Source organism: Urocitellus parryii, chromosome 5, assembly GCF_045843805.1.
Source record: "Urocitellus parryii isolate mUroPar1 chromosome 5, mUroPar1.hap1, whole genome shotgun sequence".
Classification (NCBI taxonomy): Eukaryota; Metazoa; Chordata; class Mammalia; order Rodentia; family Sciuridae; genus Urocitellus; species Urocitellus parryii.
The window spans coordinates 137,852,774-137,869,886 of record NC_135535.1 but is presented as its reverse complement, the minus strand read 5'-3'; the positions used below and the strand labels follow the sequence as shown (position 1 = coordinate 137,869,886).

Genomic DNA, 17,113 nt, shown 5'->3' with positions numbered 1-17,113 from the left:
ATATCAGATAAAGAGTTCAGGATATATATGCTTCAGATGATCTGGAGTCTCAAGGAAGACATGAGACAGCAAAATCAGACAATGAAAGATCACATTGACAAACAAATCCAGGAAGTAAAAGATCAATTTCACAGGGAGATAGAGGTAATAAAAAACAAACAAATAGAAATACTAGGAATGCAGGAAACAATAAACCAACTTAAAAACTCAATTGAGAATACTACCAGCAGAGTGGATCACTTAGAAGATAGAACATCAGACAATGAAGACAGAGTATTTCAACTTGAAAAGAACATAGATAGCTCAGCAAGTCTACTAAGAAACCATGAGCAGAACATTCAAGAGCTATGGGATAATATCAAAAGACCAAACTTAAGAGTCATTGGGATACAGGAAGGCACAGAGCTCCAAACCAAAGGATTAAGCAATCTATTCAGTGAAATAATACAAGAAAACTTCCCAGACTTGAAGAATGAGACAGAATCCCAAATCCTAGAAGCCTACAGGACGCCGATTGTGCAAAATCATAAGAGATCCACACCTAGACACATTATAATGAAGATGTCCAACATACAGAATAAGGAGAGAATTTTAAAAGCTGCAAGAGAAAGAAAGCAGATTACATTTAGGGGTAAACCAATCAGGATAACAGCTGATCTCTCAACACAGACTCTGAAAGCTAGAAGATCCTGGAATAACATATTTCAAACACTGAAAGAAAATGGGTTCCAACCAAGAATCGTGTATCCGGCGAAATTAAGCTTCAGGATAGAAGATGAAATTAAAACCTTCCATGATAAACAAAAGTTAAAAGAATTCGCAGCTAGAAAACCATCTCTTCAAAAAATCCTTGGCAAAACATTACAGGAAGAGGAAATGGAAAATAACATTGAAAACCAACAATGGGAGGTAGGACAGTAAAGGGGGGAAAGTAGTCAAAGAGGATAACAAATCAGGTTTAGTAACATCAATAAACAAATATGGCTGGAAGAACAAATCATATCTCAATAATAACCTTAAATGTTAATGGCTTAAACTCACCAATTAAGAGACACAGGCTAGTAGAATGGATCACAAAACAAGACCCAACAATATGCTGCCTACAGGAGACACATCTGATAGGAAAAGATATTCATAGACTGAAGGTGAAAGGGTGGGAAAAACCATACCACTCATATGGACTGCGGAAACAAGCAGGAGTGTCCATACTCATATCTAATAAAATAGATTTCAAGCCAAAGTTAATCAAAAGGGATAAAGAAGGACACTTCATACTGCTCAAGGGAACCATACACCAACAAGACATAACAATCATAAATATATATGCCCCAAACAACGGTGCTGCTATGTTCATCAAGCAAATGCTCCTCAAGTTCAAGAGTCTAATAGACCACCATACAATAATCATGGGAGACTTTAATACACCTCTCTCACCACTGGACAGATCTTCCAAACAAAAGTTAAATAAGGAAACTATAGAACTCAATAACATAATTAATAACCTAGACTTAATTGACATATATAGACTATACCACCCAACATCAAGTAATTACACTTTTTTCTCAGCAGCACATGGAACCTTCTCAAAAATAGACCATATATTATGTCACAGGGCAACTCTTAGACAATATAAAGGGGTAGAGATAATACCATGCATCTTATCTGATCATAATGGAATGAAACTGAAAATCAATGATAAAAGAAGGAAGGAAAAATCAAGCATCACCTGGAGAATGAACAATAGGTTGCTTAATGATCAATGGGTTCTAGAAGACATTAAGGAGGAAATTAAAAACTTCCTAGAGTCAAATGAAAACACAGACACAACATATCGGAATCTATGGGACACATTGAAAGCAGTTCTAAGAGGAAAATTCATTGCTTGGAGTTCATTCCTCAAAAAAAGAAAAAACCAACAAATAAATGATCTCATACTTCATCTCAAAATCCTAGAAAAATAAGAGCAAAACAACAGCAAAAGAAGTAGAAGGCAAGAAATAATTAAAATCAGAGCTGAAATTAATCAAATTGAAACAAAAGAAACAATTGAAAAAATTGACAAAACTAAAAGTTGGTTTTTTGAAAAAATAAATAAAATTGACAGACCCTTAGCCATGCTAACGAAGAGAAGAAGAGAGAGAACCCAAATTACTAGCATACGGGATGAAAAAGGCAATATCACAACAGACACTTCAGAAATACAGATGATAATCAGAAATTATTTTGAATCCTTATACTCCAATAAAATAGAAGATAGTGAAGGCATAGATAAATTCCTTAAGTCTTATGATCTGCCCAGATTGAGTCAGGAGGATATAGACAACCTAAACAGACCAATAACAATAGAGGAAATAGAAGAAACCATCAAAAGATTACCAACTAAGAAAAGCCCAGGACCGGATGGGTATACAGCAGAGTTTTACAAAACCTTTAAAGAGGAACTAACACCAATACTTTTCAAGCTATTTCAGGAAATAGAAAAAGAGGGAGAACTTCCAAATTCGTTCTACGAGGCCAACATCACCCTGATTCCGAAACCAGACAAAGACACTTCAAAGAAAGAAAACTACAGACCAATATCTCTAATGAACCTTGACGCAAAAATCCTCAACAAAATTCTGGCAAATCGGATTCAAATACATATCAAAAAAATTATACACCATGATCAAGTAGGATTCATCCCTGGGAGGCAAGGCTGGTTCAATATACGGAAATGAATAAATGTTATTCAACACATCAATAGACTTAAAAATAAGAACCATATGATCATCTCAATAGATGCAGAAAAAGCATTCGACAAAGTACAGCATCCCTTTATGTTCAAAACTCTAGAAAAATTAGGGATAACTGGATCATACCTCAACATTGTAAAAGCCATCTATGATAAGCCACAGGCCAGCATCACTCTGAATGGAGAAAAATTGAAGGCATTCCCACTAAGATCGGGTACAAGACAGGGATGCCCTCTCTCACCACTTCTGTTCAACATAGTCCTCGAAACACTGGCCAGAGCAATTAGACAGACGAAAGAAATTAAAGGCATAAAAATAGGAAAATAAGAACTTAAATTATCACTGTTTGCAGATGATATGATTCTATACCTAGCAGACCCAAAAGGGTCTACAAAGAAGCTATTAGAGCTAATAAATGAATTCAGCAAAGTGGCAGGATATAAGATCAACACGCATAAATCAAAGGCATTCCTGTATATCAGCGACAAATCCTCTGAAAGGGAAATGAGGACAACTACTCCATTCACAATATCCCCCCCAAAAATAAAATACTTGGGAATCAACCTAACAAAAGAGGTGAAAGATTTATACAATGAAGATTACAGAACCCTAAAGAAAGATATAGAAAAAGACCTTAGAAGATGGAAAAATATACCCTGCTCATGGATAGGCAGAACTAACATCATCAAAATGGCAATATTACCAAAAGTTCTCTATAAGTTCAATGCAATGCCAATCAAAATCCCAACAGCATTTCTTGCAGAAATAGAAAAGAGAATCATGAAATTCATATGGAATAATAAAAGACCCAGAATAGCAAAAACAATGCTAAGCAGGAAGTGTGAATCAGGCGGTATAGCGATACCAGACTTCAAACTATACTACAGAGCAATAGTAACAAAAACAGCATGGTACTGGTACCAAAACAGGTGGGTGGACCAATGGTACAGAATAGAGGATACAGTAACCAATCCACAAAACTACAACTATCTTATATTTGATAAAGGGGCTAAAAGCATGCAATGGAGGAAGGATAGCATCTTCAACAAATGGTGCTGGGAAAACTGGAAATCCATTTGCATCAAAATGAATCTGAATCCCTATCTCTCGCCATCCACAAAAGTTAACTCAAAATGGATCAAGGAGCTTGATATTAAATCAGAGACACGGCATCTGATAGAAGAAAAAGTTGGTTATGATCTACATACTGTGGGATCAGGCTCCAAATTCCTCAATAGGACACCCATAGCGCAAGAGTTAACAACTAGAATCAACAAATGGGACTTACTCAAACTAAAAAGTTTTTTCTCAGCAAAAGAAACAATAAGAGAGATAAACAGGGAGCCTACATCCTGGGAACAAATCTTTACTCCACACACTTCAGATAGAGCCCTAATAACCAGAATATACAAAGAACTCAAAAAATTAGACAATAAGATAACAAATAACCCAATCAATAAATGGGCCAAGGACCTGAACAGACACTTCTCAGAGGAGGACATACAATCAATCAATAAGTACATGAAAAAATGCTCACCATCACTAGCAGTTAGAGAAATGCAAATCAAAACTACCCTAAGATACCATCTCACTCCAGTAAGATTGGCAGCCATTAGGAAGTCAGACAACAATAAGTGCTGGAGAGGATGCGGGGAAAAGGGCACTCTTGTTCATTGCTGGTGGGACTGCAAATTTGTGCAGCCAATTTGGAAAGCAGTATGGAGATTTCTTGGAAAGCTGGGAATGGAACCACCATTTGACCCAGCTATTCCCCTTCTCGGTCTATTCCCAAAAGACCTAAAAAGAGCATGCTACAGGGACACTGCTACATCGATGTTCATAGCAGCACAATTCACCATAGCAAGATTGTGGAATCAGCCTAGATGCCCTTCAATAGATGAGTGGATAAAAAATGTGGCATTTATACCCAATGGAGTATTATTCTGCAGTAAAAAATGACAAAATCATAGAATTCGGAGGGAAATGGATGGCATTAGAGCAGATTATGCTAAGTGAAGCCAGTCAATCTTTAAAAAACAAATACCAAATGACTCCTTTGATATAAGGGGAGTAAACAAGGACAGGGTAGGGACGAAGAGCTTGAGAAGAAGATTTACATTAAACAGGGATGAGAGGTGGGAGGGAAAGGGAGTGAGAAGGGAAATTGCATGGAAATGGAAGGCGATCCTCAGGGTTATACAAAATGTCATATAAGAGGAAAGGAGGGGTAAGACAAGATAATACAAAGGGAAGAAATGATTTACAGTAGAAGGGGTAGAGAGAGAAAAGGGGAGGGGAGGGGAGGGGAGGGGAGGGGGGATAGTAGAGAATAGGACAGACAGCAGAATGCATCAGACACTAGAAAGGCAATTTGTCAATCAATGGAAGGGTAACTGATGTGATACAGAAATCTGTATACAGGGTAAAATTGGGAGTTCATAACCCACTTGAATCAAACTGTGAAATATGATGTATTAAGAACTATGTAATGTTTTGAACGACCAACAATAAATAAAAAAAAAAGAAATATCACAAAGCTATTTTTCTTGTAGGGAACCCTGTATGTATTTCAGGTAGATGCACTTTTTGTTTAATACAAAGGTTGTCAAAGAAACTGAACATGTGAAGGTAATGTTTTCTCTTTCCTCCCTCTATACCTCCTCCCCATGAGGCAAACATGCACGAGCACACACACACACACACACACACACACACACACAGCTGGTATTTAATTACTGTTGCAATGGCTTTGGCAAGGCCTCTGAAGAGCTGGATATAAGCAGACAGAGTATGTGGTCCATAAATTGTAGAGGCTGCTTCATACCGCTGAGCCTGCAGAAGCAAACAGAGGTGTAGACAGTTCTGCACATTTCAAACAAACCATTCACAGAGGTGTAACATTTAGGTTGGATATCCACATTATTCAAAACCAGGCTCATCTTCAATATTATTTAGAAAAAAATGAATGTGGGCATTTCCATTTACCAGCCCAAGTAAATGGGTCTCATAAATTACTCATTAAAGACTAGGGCAGAGGGGTAGGAGGGGAAGGGAGAGGTCAGGGGGTTATAAATGATGGTGGAATGTGTTGGACATCATTATCCAAAGTACATGTATGAAAACATAAATTGGTGTGAATATACTTTGTATACAACCAGAGATATGAAAAATTGTGCTCTATATGGGTAATATGAATTATAATCCATTCCACTGTCATATATAAAAAAATTAATTTAAAAGGCCATTAATGACCATTAATATCTCTGCTTATACCATTGATATTACCACTCCATTCAATCTGAAAGAGGGTGCCAGCTCTTGAGCTTGTGTCTGTGAAGTGATTATCCCAAGGGCACACATCAGGAGAAAAAAAATAGGGTTAAAATAGTTGTAGTAACTCCTGGATCAATTAGGTATTAACAGTCCTCTCTGGAGAAGGAATTTTAACCCAAGCAGCACTAAGAATGAGAGTCAAAAGGCCCTCTCTCTACCTGAGCACCAGGCCTTTGCTTGTTCCACAGGACCCTCAATGTCATCAAATCCAAAAGGGCACACAGCATTCCAGACCCACCAGTCTTCCTGGCAACATTCTGCATCCCAATGAATGCCATCCTTCCAGATTCTCACACAAGGATCCTCTGATAGTCAACTTACACTCTTCTTTCTCCTTCATCCTACATCCTCTAAGACTCCAAATCATGTCATTCTCCCTCTTTTAAAACTTCTTGAGTCTGTCCATTTTCCTGTGCCTTCAATTCTTGTACACAACCCACATCTCTTTCCAGATCTTAGCTACAACTTCATAATCAGTTGTGTCTCTATACGTGGCCTTCACATTCATTCTCCATACTGTTATCCTATGTCCTTTCTAAATCACAGAATAGACTGAAGCATTCCTTTGCTTGAATCCTACTGCATTTCCCCAGAACCTTCCTTACTGAGCCAAAGCTCTGTTTTGCTGCACTACACAGATGACTCTCCATCAACTAACCCCTGCCCCCGTCCTAGCCCTTGTCTCACCACCACCCTCAACATACTTACTCCAACACACTCACTAATTATGGTCCACTAATGTGCTAAGTCTGTCCCTCTGGTCCTTTGTGTGTTCACTCCCTTCAATATAGAACACTTTCCTAATTTTATTTGTTTGGCGAACACTCACTTTTTCTCAATAATTCAGACAAAATGTTACATCTTCCAGTCTCCGTCCTCAAAAACACACACTAGACTAGTGCTCTTTCTCCTTGTTTTCGTATCACCTGTGCATACCTTTCACAGAAATGGGATCATCTGTTCTCTTTCTACTAGATATTAGCTTCCAGTGGTCTTGAAGGCAGGAACGGAGTCTTTTCATTGTTATATCCCAGAAAGTGACTAGTACAGCCTCTGTTACTGGTACTTATCTGTTTGATTATTTAATGACTTCATAGTAATCCTTGCAGGTCCACATCTCCTGGACCAGGAGACAAGCTAGTAGGGGTTCCCAACTTTGTGCCAAAGACTCCTTTGGCAGACTGTTGGATCTATGGGCCACTCTTAGAATAGTGATTTTAAAATAAAATAACATGAGATTGACAAAGGAAATGAATTAGTTAAAATGCATTTATCTAACTATAATAACCAATTTTGCTACCCAGTATGCTTTGTTATGCTATTGAAACACAAGATCTAATAGCTACTACTCTGCTTTTACAATAGAGAAAGGAATAAAAGATATTTCCAGATCTGCAATCATTTTATGTCATATTAAAAGATCTGTGATTACTATTGGTAACAAAAACAGAGGTATTTGCTAATATTATTGTTGTTTATTATATGCAGTCTTAATAATGGTGAAAAAAGAATGTAATCATCCCTCTCCTAGTTTGCCTAGTTAAGAACCCATATTCAAAAATGCCATAGTTTGGATCTGGAATGTCCTCCAAAGCTCCATGTGGTAAAGCAGTGGTCTCTATCAGGGTGCTCTTGGGAGATGGTAGAACCTTTCAGAGGCTAGACCTAGTAGGAGGTCTTGTGGTCATTGCAAGCATGCCCCGGAAGTGGACAGTGGGACCCCAGCTTTTCCTCTCTCATTTTTGCTTCCTGGCCATGAGGTGAATGACTCTGCTCCACCACACACTCTTGCCGTTGCCCTTCAGCACCCCTACCAAAGATATAAAAGCAGGGGGTCCACCCAGTCACAGACTATGAGATGTCATAAACCTTCCTCTTTAGAAGTTGATTATCTCAGGTGTTTTATAGTTTCAGAAAGTTGAAAGGCATAAACAGGATTTTCACAAGTCAGGGACCTTCAGCAAAGCCAACGGAGGGCCACAGAGTAGATTTCACTTCTGGTATCACCATGTGCATCTGTGTGGATTACCATTATATAAGCAGCAGGTATATATTAGAAATCATCGGTTGTGGAACTCTTGATTGTTTTAATGTGTTTACTATAACTAAAAAGTACTTGGGCTGCTTTCTGGACTATGTGTAAACCAAGAAGCAACACTAGAGACCAGCTCCCCTAAACTCTCTGGGACCTTGCTTCTTAATCTTCATTGCAAATATAATAATACCCTACTTTAGGACATACTGCACAGATTACTTAGATTACATATGCAAAGTGCCTAACTAGTAACTAAGTAGCTGCTGTCAGTGAGTTTTCCCAGGTTCTGCAGAGGCTTACAGCACAAAATGCACTATGGATAGCTATTTTTAAGCTTATTACCAGTACCCCTGACAAAGTCATTTTTTCTAGGTAAGGTGTAAGTCAGTGAGATTAGAATTCTGACCTGAACTTGGAAATGATGAACCTGGAACTCCAAAATACAACCTCTGGCTGATCATTAGCTTATATTCCCCACCTAAAACAAAATCATCTCTCAGAAACATGATAGCAGAAGTTTAGGAAGTGTACATAGGACACAATAGTCTTGGCCAGAATGTAATTCATGTAAATGATGAGAACTTTTTACTTTACCTGGTATTCTTCATAAGTGGTAATATAATGTGAATAAACATTGCACAGACCCGAAATAATAATAGTCATATTCTTCATTCCATAAGATGCAAATTCCTAGGAGGAAAAAGTAGAGTCCAGTAAAATTATTCTCCATCTTAAAGTTATTATCATCTCAGACTAATGGCTCTAGAATGGTGATCATTATGGTGACAAGGGTAGGTGGTGCCAGTGTGGGCGCTGGTGTGGATGTGATTGATGATGGTAGTGGTATCATGGGTAAAGACTATTTTATATAGAACTGAATGTGCAATCACTTATGTGAATTTCTATTGTAAGGTGTGTCTCTTAACAACACTCTTCTCAGAAATGAGCAAAACTGCCAAGGAATGCAGAAGTATCAGAGTCCTTGATGAAAAATTAGCAACATAACTCTGCACTACAGTTGGGTACGTCAGTGAACCTCTGGACATCTTAACGATCACATTTGCAGATGTAAAGTCTAGTTATTACTAAAATAAATCAATATCCTAAATTTTTTTAAAAAAATCAATATCCTAAAAGATATAATGAATGGATGGGATGGATGGCTAACCTGATAGTTATTTAAAGTTCCAAGTAACAACACATCTGTTTCTATGTCATTTTATGTGCTATTTATAATAGTTTCCAAATATAAAGGAAACCACAAATACAGATTAAGAAACAGAATGCCCAAAATGTAATAAATTTTATTTATACCATTTATAAAGTTTAAAATAGTAAGTTTAGGGATTATTTACTATTTAATCCATATAACTATTATCAACTTTTACATTATTTAAACATAAATACATATAAAATATGTATTTAACTAGATAATAATTCCCTTATATTTTTAAAGTCTGGTTCTTACACCACCCATATTAATCTCTAGCCATTAATTTCAAGAAGTATAACATTCTAGCCATCAGAAAAAAATATAATTTAAAAGACATAGGGAATTCTTTCCTCTTCACCAAATATGAACGTCTGGAATTTTATTTCATATTTAACTTACTGCTTGAACTGCCTCTCGAAGTCTTCTTCCAGACATGGTCCTAAGTCAAGAAAACAGAATTATGTAAACGTTCTCCTATTCAGAATGTGTACAAAGTGTACAGAGAGACTTCTAGTAAAAATTTTAAAATGCCCTGGCTCAGATCATATAACGGTAAAGTATGCAGGAACTCAATGATGCTACGAAGCCAAATTTGAGGGGGTTTTCCTGTACTGTCCTATCTTCAACAGAAATTCAAACTGACAACAGTCAGTTTGACACCAGGGGAGTACAGAATCGGTGAATATCAACAGCAAAAGATCTTCATCATTTTCTACTCATTGATTCAACAAAATACACCAAATGTAATCCATGTAAATAAAAGCAAAAGCAGGGAGAAAGGGTACTACTACTATTCCTGCCTATAAAGAATTTGCCATTTGATTCAGATGGTGAATTCTTCAATGAAACATTGAGTACCTACCACAAAGACAGCCCACTTCTTGGTGCTAATATTTCAGGAGTACAATGTTTCCATTCCCCGGAGGAGGGAAGGTCAATAAGTAAATAAAAATGTGAGGTGGCATAAGTGCTCTAGATAATAAAGCAGGGTAAAAATGAAAAGGAAGCTTGGTGGTCACGTGGGGACAATGGCAGTGATGCTGGTGTTGATGCAGGAGTTGAGGTGACAGTGGTGGCAGTAACTGTGGATAAAGACTATTTCATATAGTTTGAATGACATCCCTGTTAGAGATTTAAGCAAAGGCTTGAAAGAATAAAGGATCAGGCCATGAAGATAACTGGAGGGAATGTGTTGTAGGCAGAAGAAACCATAAGTTTAAAGGCTTGAATCAAGACCATCTTTAGTGAGTCAAGGAAGTGCTTGTATAGGACCCTCCATACAGAACACTTTGCCAATACAGACACACAGGGTGGCTGAAGCAAGGGTGAGCAAGGAAACAGTGGTAAGAAATCCCATCAAAGAGCCTGCAGAGGAACTTGGAGAATATTGTAAAGGTTTGATGATTTGTCTGGAATGAAACAGGAAGCTATTGGAAGGTTCTTATGTCCTGAAGAGAATATAGAGGAGTAAGGGAATTGAGCAGAACAAATAGGGGGTTATTGAAATAGTCTGAATGGGAGATAGTAGTAGCCCAGAGGGAAATGATAGAAAGGGTTGTATAGAATGCACAGAATTTATTGAAGGATTCAAAGAGAAAAAGAAAATTCAGAGATGGGCTCTGAGACATAAGGTCTGAGCAACTGGGTTTGCAAAAAGTGCCACTTACTGAGATAGGAAAGATTATATAGGAAGTAGGTCTAAAGCACTCTTACATGTTTTTAACACCTACATTGATTGCTTCAAGTACTGTATTTTCATACTATTTCAAGGTTTTGTACTGACCCAATAGTTCAGGAGGTTACTTTACTTTAGAAATGATAAGTTCATACATTTTTATGATTATTTCAGGTGAACCACCACTAATAGGCACAGATTTATTCTAAAGAGGCCCCACCAAAAGCAGGTAGAAATATTTGCCACTGTTGCCAAACATAGTCGAGAATGATATCAAGAGATTAATACAGAACTGTCTTCCCATAGGAATTAATTCCAACAGAAACACACAATAAACACATTTCTAACTAAATAAAAAGACTTACGTAAACTCCCCAGGGATAGCAGTTATAGCCAAGGACCCAAGAGTAATAATCTGAACATCAACAATATCTGGATGCCAAGGATGAGGTTTTGATAGCTGAGAATCCAAAACAAACAAACAAAAAAAAAAAAACATGTTAGGCATATTATTCTTTCTATGGTCAAAAGACGGGTGGTCAGAAAATTTCCTTTACTATAGTGTTTCAATGTTTCAAGTGAGTTTTGGATTTTTATCCCATCATAGAATTATTTTCAATTTATGATGTAGTATGAGATATATTACAAGGGTATTTATGTTCTGATCATAATGTGAGAATCTCAAATGCTAACGCTACAGTAACCTGGACTTAACAATGAAGTTTTTGGTAGATGTGTCATTATGAAATCATAGTGTCCCACAAATATACTAGGGTATTGTGAGTGACTGTCATAAACCCATGAATGGAGAATGCCATTTGTTGGTAGTTGGATGTGACAATTTCTCTTCACTGTAACAGCACTTCAAGTTTACAGTTCCTAAGTCTTGCATCTGATTTTCCAAGATTTTGACAAGAGAAGCTACCCTTTTTTCAAATACATATTAGTGTATAGTCTATCATTCCATTTCCACCTTTCCTCCCTCCTCTCTAAGAATTTTAATTGATTAGAAAAAAAAATCTGTTTTAAAGAATAGTTCCACCTTGATAATCCATGTTTCTATGAATACTAGAACAGTCTTTTCATATTTAGAATGTAAAAAATATATGTTCCAAAAGAGTGTTAAAAGATACTTGCTTTTAGTTAATAGTGTTGTCTGAAGTGTGAAATAACTGGGATGTGGACATGTCCTTTTGTTTGACCTAGATACTTTCCTCTACCGAGAATTCTGTGCAGACTGGCTTCCTGGAGCCAACATAAATGAATAAGATAAGTGTTAATCTTATTCTTCCTGTCCACTGTCCTTTTTCATCTATTTATCATGAGTGCAATAAGGTAACTCAGTATATTTAATATCATGACCTGAGGTCCTCAGACTTACAGCATTCATATTTTAATATCAAAATTTTATGTGTGAAATCTAAATGTCATCTCCTATGTCAGTAGATATTTGTTATTTGTTATCTGACAATTCATAAATCTAAAAATAACAAAATATGAATTTCACTATTATAATCAAAAAGTATTACCTCTCCAGTGTGAAGAAGGACTGGCTTTGGTTTATGGCATTCTTTAATTTCTTCCGATGGCTTGCCGAAGAGCTGGTCCCGAATGGCATCCCAAAACGGATCCCCTTCTGTTTTCCCTATTAGAAATATTCTGATTAATATGATCCCTTAACTAACCCTCTGAAAAAAAGCCATTATATAGATTTGGTTATTCAATTATTTCCGGCAGTCTGAGTATCAGAAAAGTCAAACCCCCTGTCCATCATATAATGATCCATTAGTTAGATCCTGAATTTAAACTAGAGAATAAAGGAATATATTTTGTTAAAAACCCTCAAATTTTTGAGTATATTAACCTTGCTTATTTGTGTTGTAAATAAAAACAATTTTATACAATCAATGGTAGAGCAGTGAACTAAATCATCTCTTTCCTATTTTAAAAAATAAAAATGACTACCCAACTTACAATACCAGTTGTCTGATGTATGGTCTCTGAAAGAATCTCTCTTGAATCCCCAAACATCTAACACACATACACACACACGCATACACACACACACACACCATAAAACTTAAAAATGAGAAAAAAATTAATAGACATTTCTCCAAGGAAGATGTAAAAATGAGCAAGTACATAAAAAGGTGCAAATCAAAAGCACAATGAGATAACATCCCATACCCACTAAACAAGGTGAAATCAGTAAGTCAGAAAACAAGTACTGGCCAAGATGTAGAAAAGTTAGAATTCTATGCACTGCTAGAATAAATGTAAAACAATATACTGGCTCAAATAAAATCAGAAATAAATGTAAAACAATGCAACCAATTTAGATGTAATCTGGCAGCTTCTCATATATTAAATATAAAGTTATTGTATAATTCAGAAATTTCACTCCTACATATGTATCCGAGAAGGAAAAATGAAGACATATACCCCCACAAAAACTTGTGTGTGAATTTTCATTGAAGCATTATTCATAATAGCCAAAAATTGGAACAACCCAATTTTCCATCAATTGATCAATGTACAAATATCTGGCACATTGACATAGTGGAGTATCATTTAGCCATAAAAAGGAATGAAGTACATGCTACAACATAGATGAACCTTGAAAACACAATGCTACATGAAAGAAGTCATGAAAAAGTGTTGTATTATGTAATCCCACTTATATGAAATAGGAAAATACAGAGACAGAAAGATCAGTGGTTGTTTAGGTACGGGGAAGATGGGGGTGAGAGAGTAGGATCGCTGAAGTGTGCAGTTTGTTCTGAGGTGATGAAAATGTTCTAAAATTGGGTGAGGATGTGGCTTGGTGGGAGAAAGCTTGTCTAGCAAATACAAGGCCCTGGTTTTAACCCCTAGTACCACAAACAAACTAAAGAAAATATTCTAAAATCGACTCTGGTGATGGGTGTATATATTTGTGAATATATTAAAAATCATTGAATTGTATACTTTAAATGGATGAATTGTATGGCATGTGAATCATCTCTCAATAAGTCTGTTATTTAAAAACTAATTTTAGTAAAATATTAAATCAAACTGGACGAATGATTCCCAGGAAATAAGATGTCAAGAATGTCAAGTCTAAACTATATTAACTAATTTTTTTTAAATTAATGGAGATATATGTATATATATATATATAGATATATGTATATATATATATATATATATATATATATATATATATATATATGATGTATGTGTGTCTGTGTATAAGAGAAAAATGAAATAAGCCACAATGTTGTGTGTAGGTAATACACTACAATATTTTCCATTTTATTGCCTTTACGATGCATATTATTATACTGATAACCTAGATAAAATTGGAAGAGCTAAAATAATATTTCATAAATTTTTGGAACTCAAAGGCAGATCAGTAGAGTAGAAGAAAGAGATGAGAGGGAGGGAGGAAGATAAGGAGATGGGGAAATACTGGAGAATGATATTAACCAAATCATAATGTTATATTTTGTCCATTGTACAAATATGTAACAATGAATCCCACTATTATGTACAACCATAATGCACGAATAAAAATAGAGAATAAAAAAATAAAGACCGGCAAAAAACAAATTTAAATATTTTAATATAGGAAGAGGACCTGAGACCATATGCTTTGGGCTTCTAAAAGGCCTCTGTTGTAAGGCATACTGGTTACAATAAAATCAGGGAAACACTAAAATAAAATATGGAAGAACCAATTCACATTGTGGAAAGTTGACATTGTTGAATGACAATTCCCCTCCAGACTCTCTCACTTCTTTCCCAGCCTCGCCCCAATTAAAAATGTTTCCTGTGCACTCACTCCCAAGTTTATTGCAGCACTATTCATAATAGCAAAGATACAGAATCAAACAAGAGTCCACCAAGAGACGAATGAATAAAGAATGTGATATATATACACAATGGAGTACTCTTCAGCAATACAAAAGAATGAAATCCTGTCATTTGCAGCAACATGGATAGACCTGGACATAATAATGTTAAGCATTATAAGCCAGGCACAGAAAGATAAACACCACATGATTTCACTCATCTGAGCTTAGAGGTTACTGGAGGTTGCAGTGGTTACTAGAGGCCATGGCAGGAGGGAGGTATGGAGATATGGAAAGACCGCCTCACAGGTCCAAGGTCACAGCCTGATAGGAGAAAATACTCCTAATGCACTATTACACAGAAGAGTAATCACAACATCGTAGTGTATAATTCAAATAACTAGAAAACCACAAGACTGGGATCCCAATTAGAATAAGATATGTTCCATGTTTGTATAAATATGTCAAAATATACTGACTCTACTGTCCTGTATATCTAAAAAGAACAAATAAAAAATAAAATTAAAAGAATAACTAAAAGATTCTGAATGTTGCCATCCCAAAGAAATGACATTTGTTTGAGATGGTGGATGACCTAAGTATCCTGAATTGATGAATATACAATATATCAATGTACTAAAACAAAAAAATAGCATATGTACTGGCTCCTATTAAACCTTATTAGCAAAGATACAGAATCAAACAAGATAGCAAAGCTGTGTGGTTTATCCCAAGCCCCACACAGAAGCTTCAGAACCCGGAACACAGATTTTTGTCCACCTTCACCTCACCCTGTGTAATATTGAGGCCTCCAACTCCATCAATTGTGCCTGCCGCAAAACTGTAGCCCAATGCTGGTTTACATGTTTTTGCCTAAAGGAAAGTTTTCAAAAAAGAAAGAAAGAAAGAAATTGAAGTTAAGCTGCAAGTAAATAATTAGATCACCCTAGCCCTTTGCCCTTGTGGCATTGTTAGTGTGACTCAGCGATACTTACTGTGTGTGTGGAATTGAGCCAGACGGTCACATCTGTCATATTCACCCACTGGTGAGCCGAAGCCAGTGGCCCAGTCACCTCCTGGGAGGCAGAGGCATACAGTTCCTAGAAGAACCACACAGCTTACTGTCCCAAGCCAAACAGCAAAGGTGAATGGTTCCAACAGAACCCAGGAAGCACCAAACTGGAAAAGCATCTCTCACCCATGAGTTACTTTTGTTTTGCTGTATGCTTAGAAATAGCCACTACCCGGGTGGTTCTGTCAAACTGAATTGCTTCCCAGAAGCTTAAAAGCTCCAAGATGGTGGACCTGTGTGTACTCCTCACAAATACAAAATTCCAGTGATACAGGCCTTGGCACTAAGGGCCACATTTGAAAGACAGTCAAGAAAATTTAAGATTAGGACTAGATGGGCCCGAATACTTTCTTTGCTGGAATGAGAATGTATCCTCCTCAGGCTGTTTCCTTGTGGGTTCATCCTTCTCAGGATCCTCAGGTCCTCCAGGAGTTCAGGTGCCAAGTGGTGGCTTGAAAGACCCCAAGTCCCACTTCATTTGCATCAATTCTGCCACCCACATTCTACCCTCTGGTGATTTTGTTTTGTTTTGTTTTTAAATATGATCAATGCAGCATGCTTTTACAATCATGGGAAGTATAAGTCAAAACGTATTTGGAAATGTTTGTGTTTATTCATTTGTATTATACAATACAAGCAAATCCGGCTTCAGCACAAGTTCCCTGTTCTTGGACCTAGACATTTCCACTCTGTCCCACCCCTTTCTAACAGCCACAGGTGAGCTTTCAGGTAAGTGCTTGGGAGCACTGCTGCAGCCTGCCTCTCCTAATTAAGAGGCAAGTTGTGCCTTGCTGAGAAGAGAATCTAGAATGTGGGCCAAATCTCTATGGCTCCCAGGCCCAGGATGGTAACAAAATTTCTGACACCAAAGTGTGTCGGGGCACACCCCTAAATAGAATATGTTAATTTAGAATAATCCACTGATAATTCCACAGTGATTAAAAAGAAACTGCAGCAATTAAGCTGGCTGCTGCTACCAATTTTGTGTGTGATGTTTTTTTAAAGATGCTTTTGTTCTTTCTTAATTGCTCCTGAAACATTTTAGAACTCTGGGAATGAAAAATTTACACATACCAACATGTGCGCCTGCACGAGCATGCACACACCCAAAAGTAGGAATAAGCTATAAAAACAAATGGCCTTCATTCTCTTTATTGGGTCCACGTCAGTTGAGGGGTTATCCTTTCTTCTTTCCTCAGAAAGCTGTCTCCATAGAAACT

At 36.8% G+C, this 17,113-nt stretch overlaps 1 protein-coding gene across 1 annotated transcript in view; it reads right to left on the bottom strand.

Moving 5' to 3' along the window:
- Positions 1 to 17,113, bottom strand: part of Asah2 (N-acylsphingosine amidohydrolase 2) — a 74,139-nt gene that overhangs the window by 11,441 nt on the left and 45,585 nt on the right. Inside the window, exons 11-17 of the mRNA XM_026408980.2 lie at positions 15,817 to 15,921; positions 15,613 to 15,694; positions 12,518 to 12,633; positions 11,354 to 11,448; positions 9,713 to 9,752; positions 8,695 to 8,790; positions 5,469 to 5,564 (exon numbers count right to left, since the gene is read on the bottom strand). Of these exons, the coding sequence (XP_026264765.1) occupies positions 5,469 to 5,564; positions 8,695 to 8,790; positions 9,713 to 9,752; positions 11,354 to 11,448; positions 12,518 to 12,633; positions 15,613 to 15,694; positions 15,817 to 15,921 (630 nt within the window). The remainder of the gene's footprint in view (positions 1 to 5,468; positions 5,565 to 8,694; positions 8,791 to 9,712; positions 9,753 to 11,353; positions 11,449 to 12,517; positions 12,634 to 15,612; positions 15,695 to 15,816; positions 15,922 to 17,113) is intronic.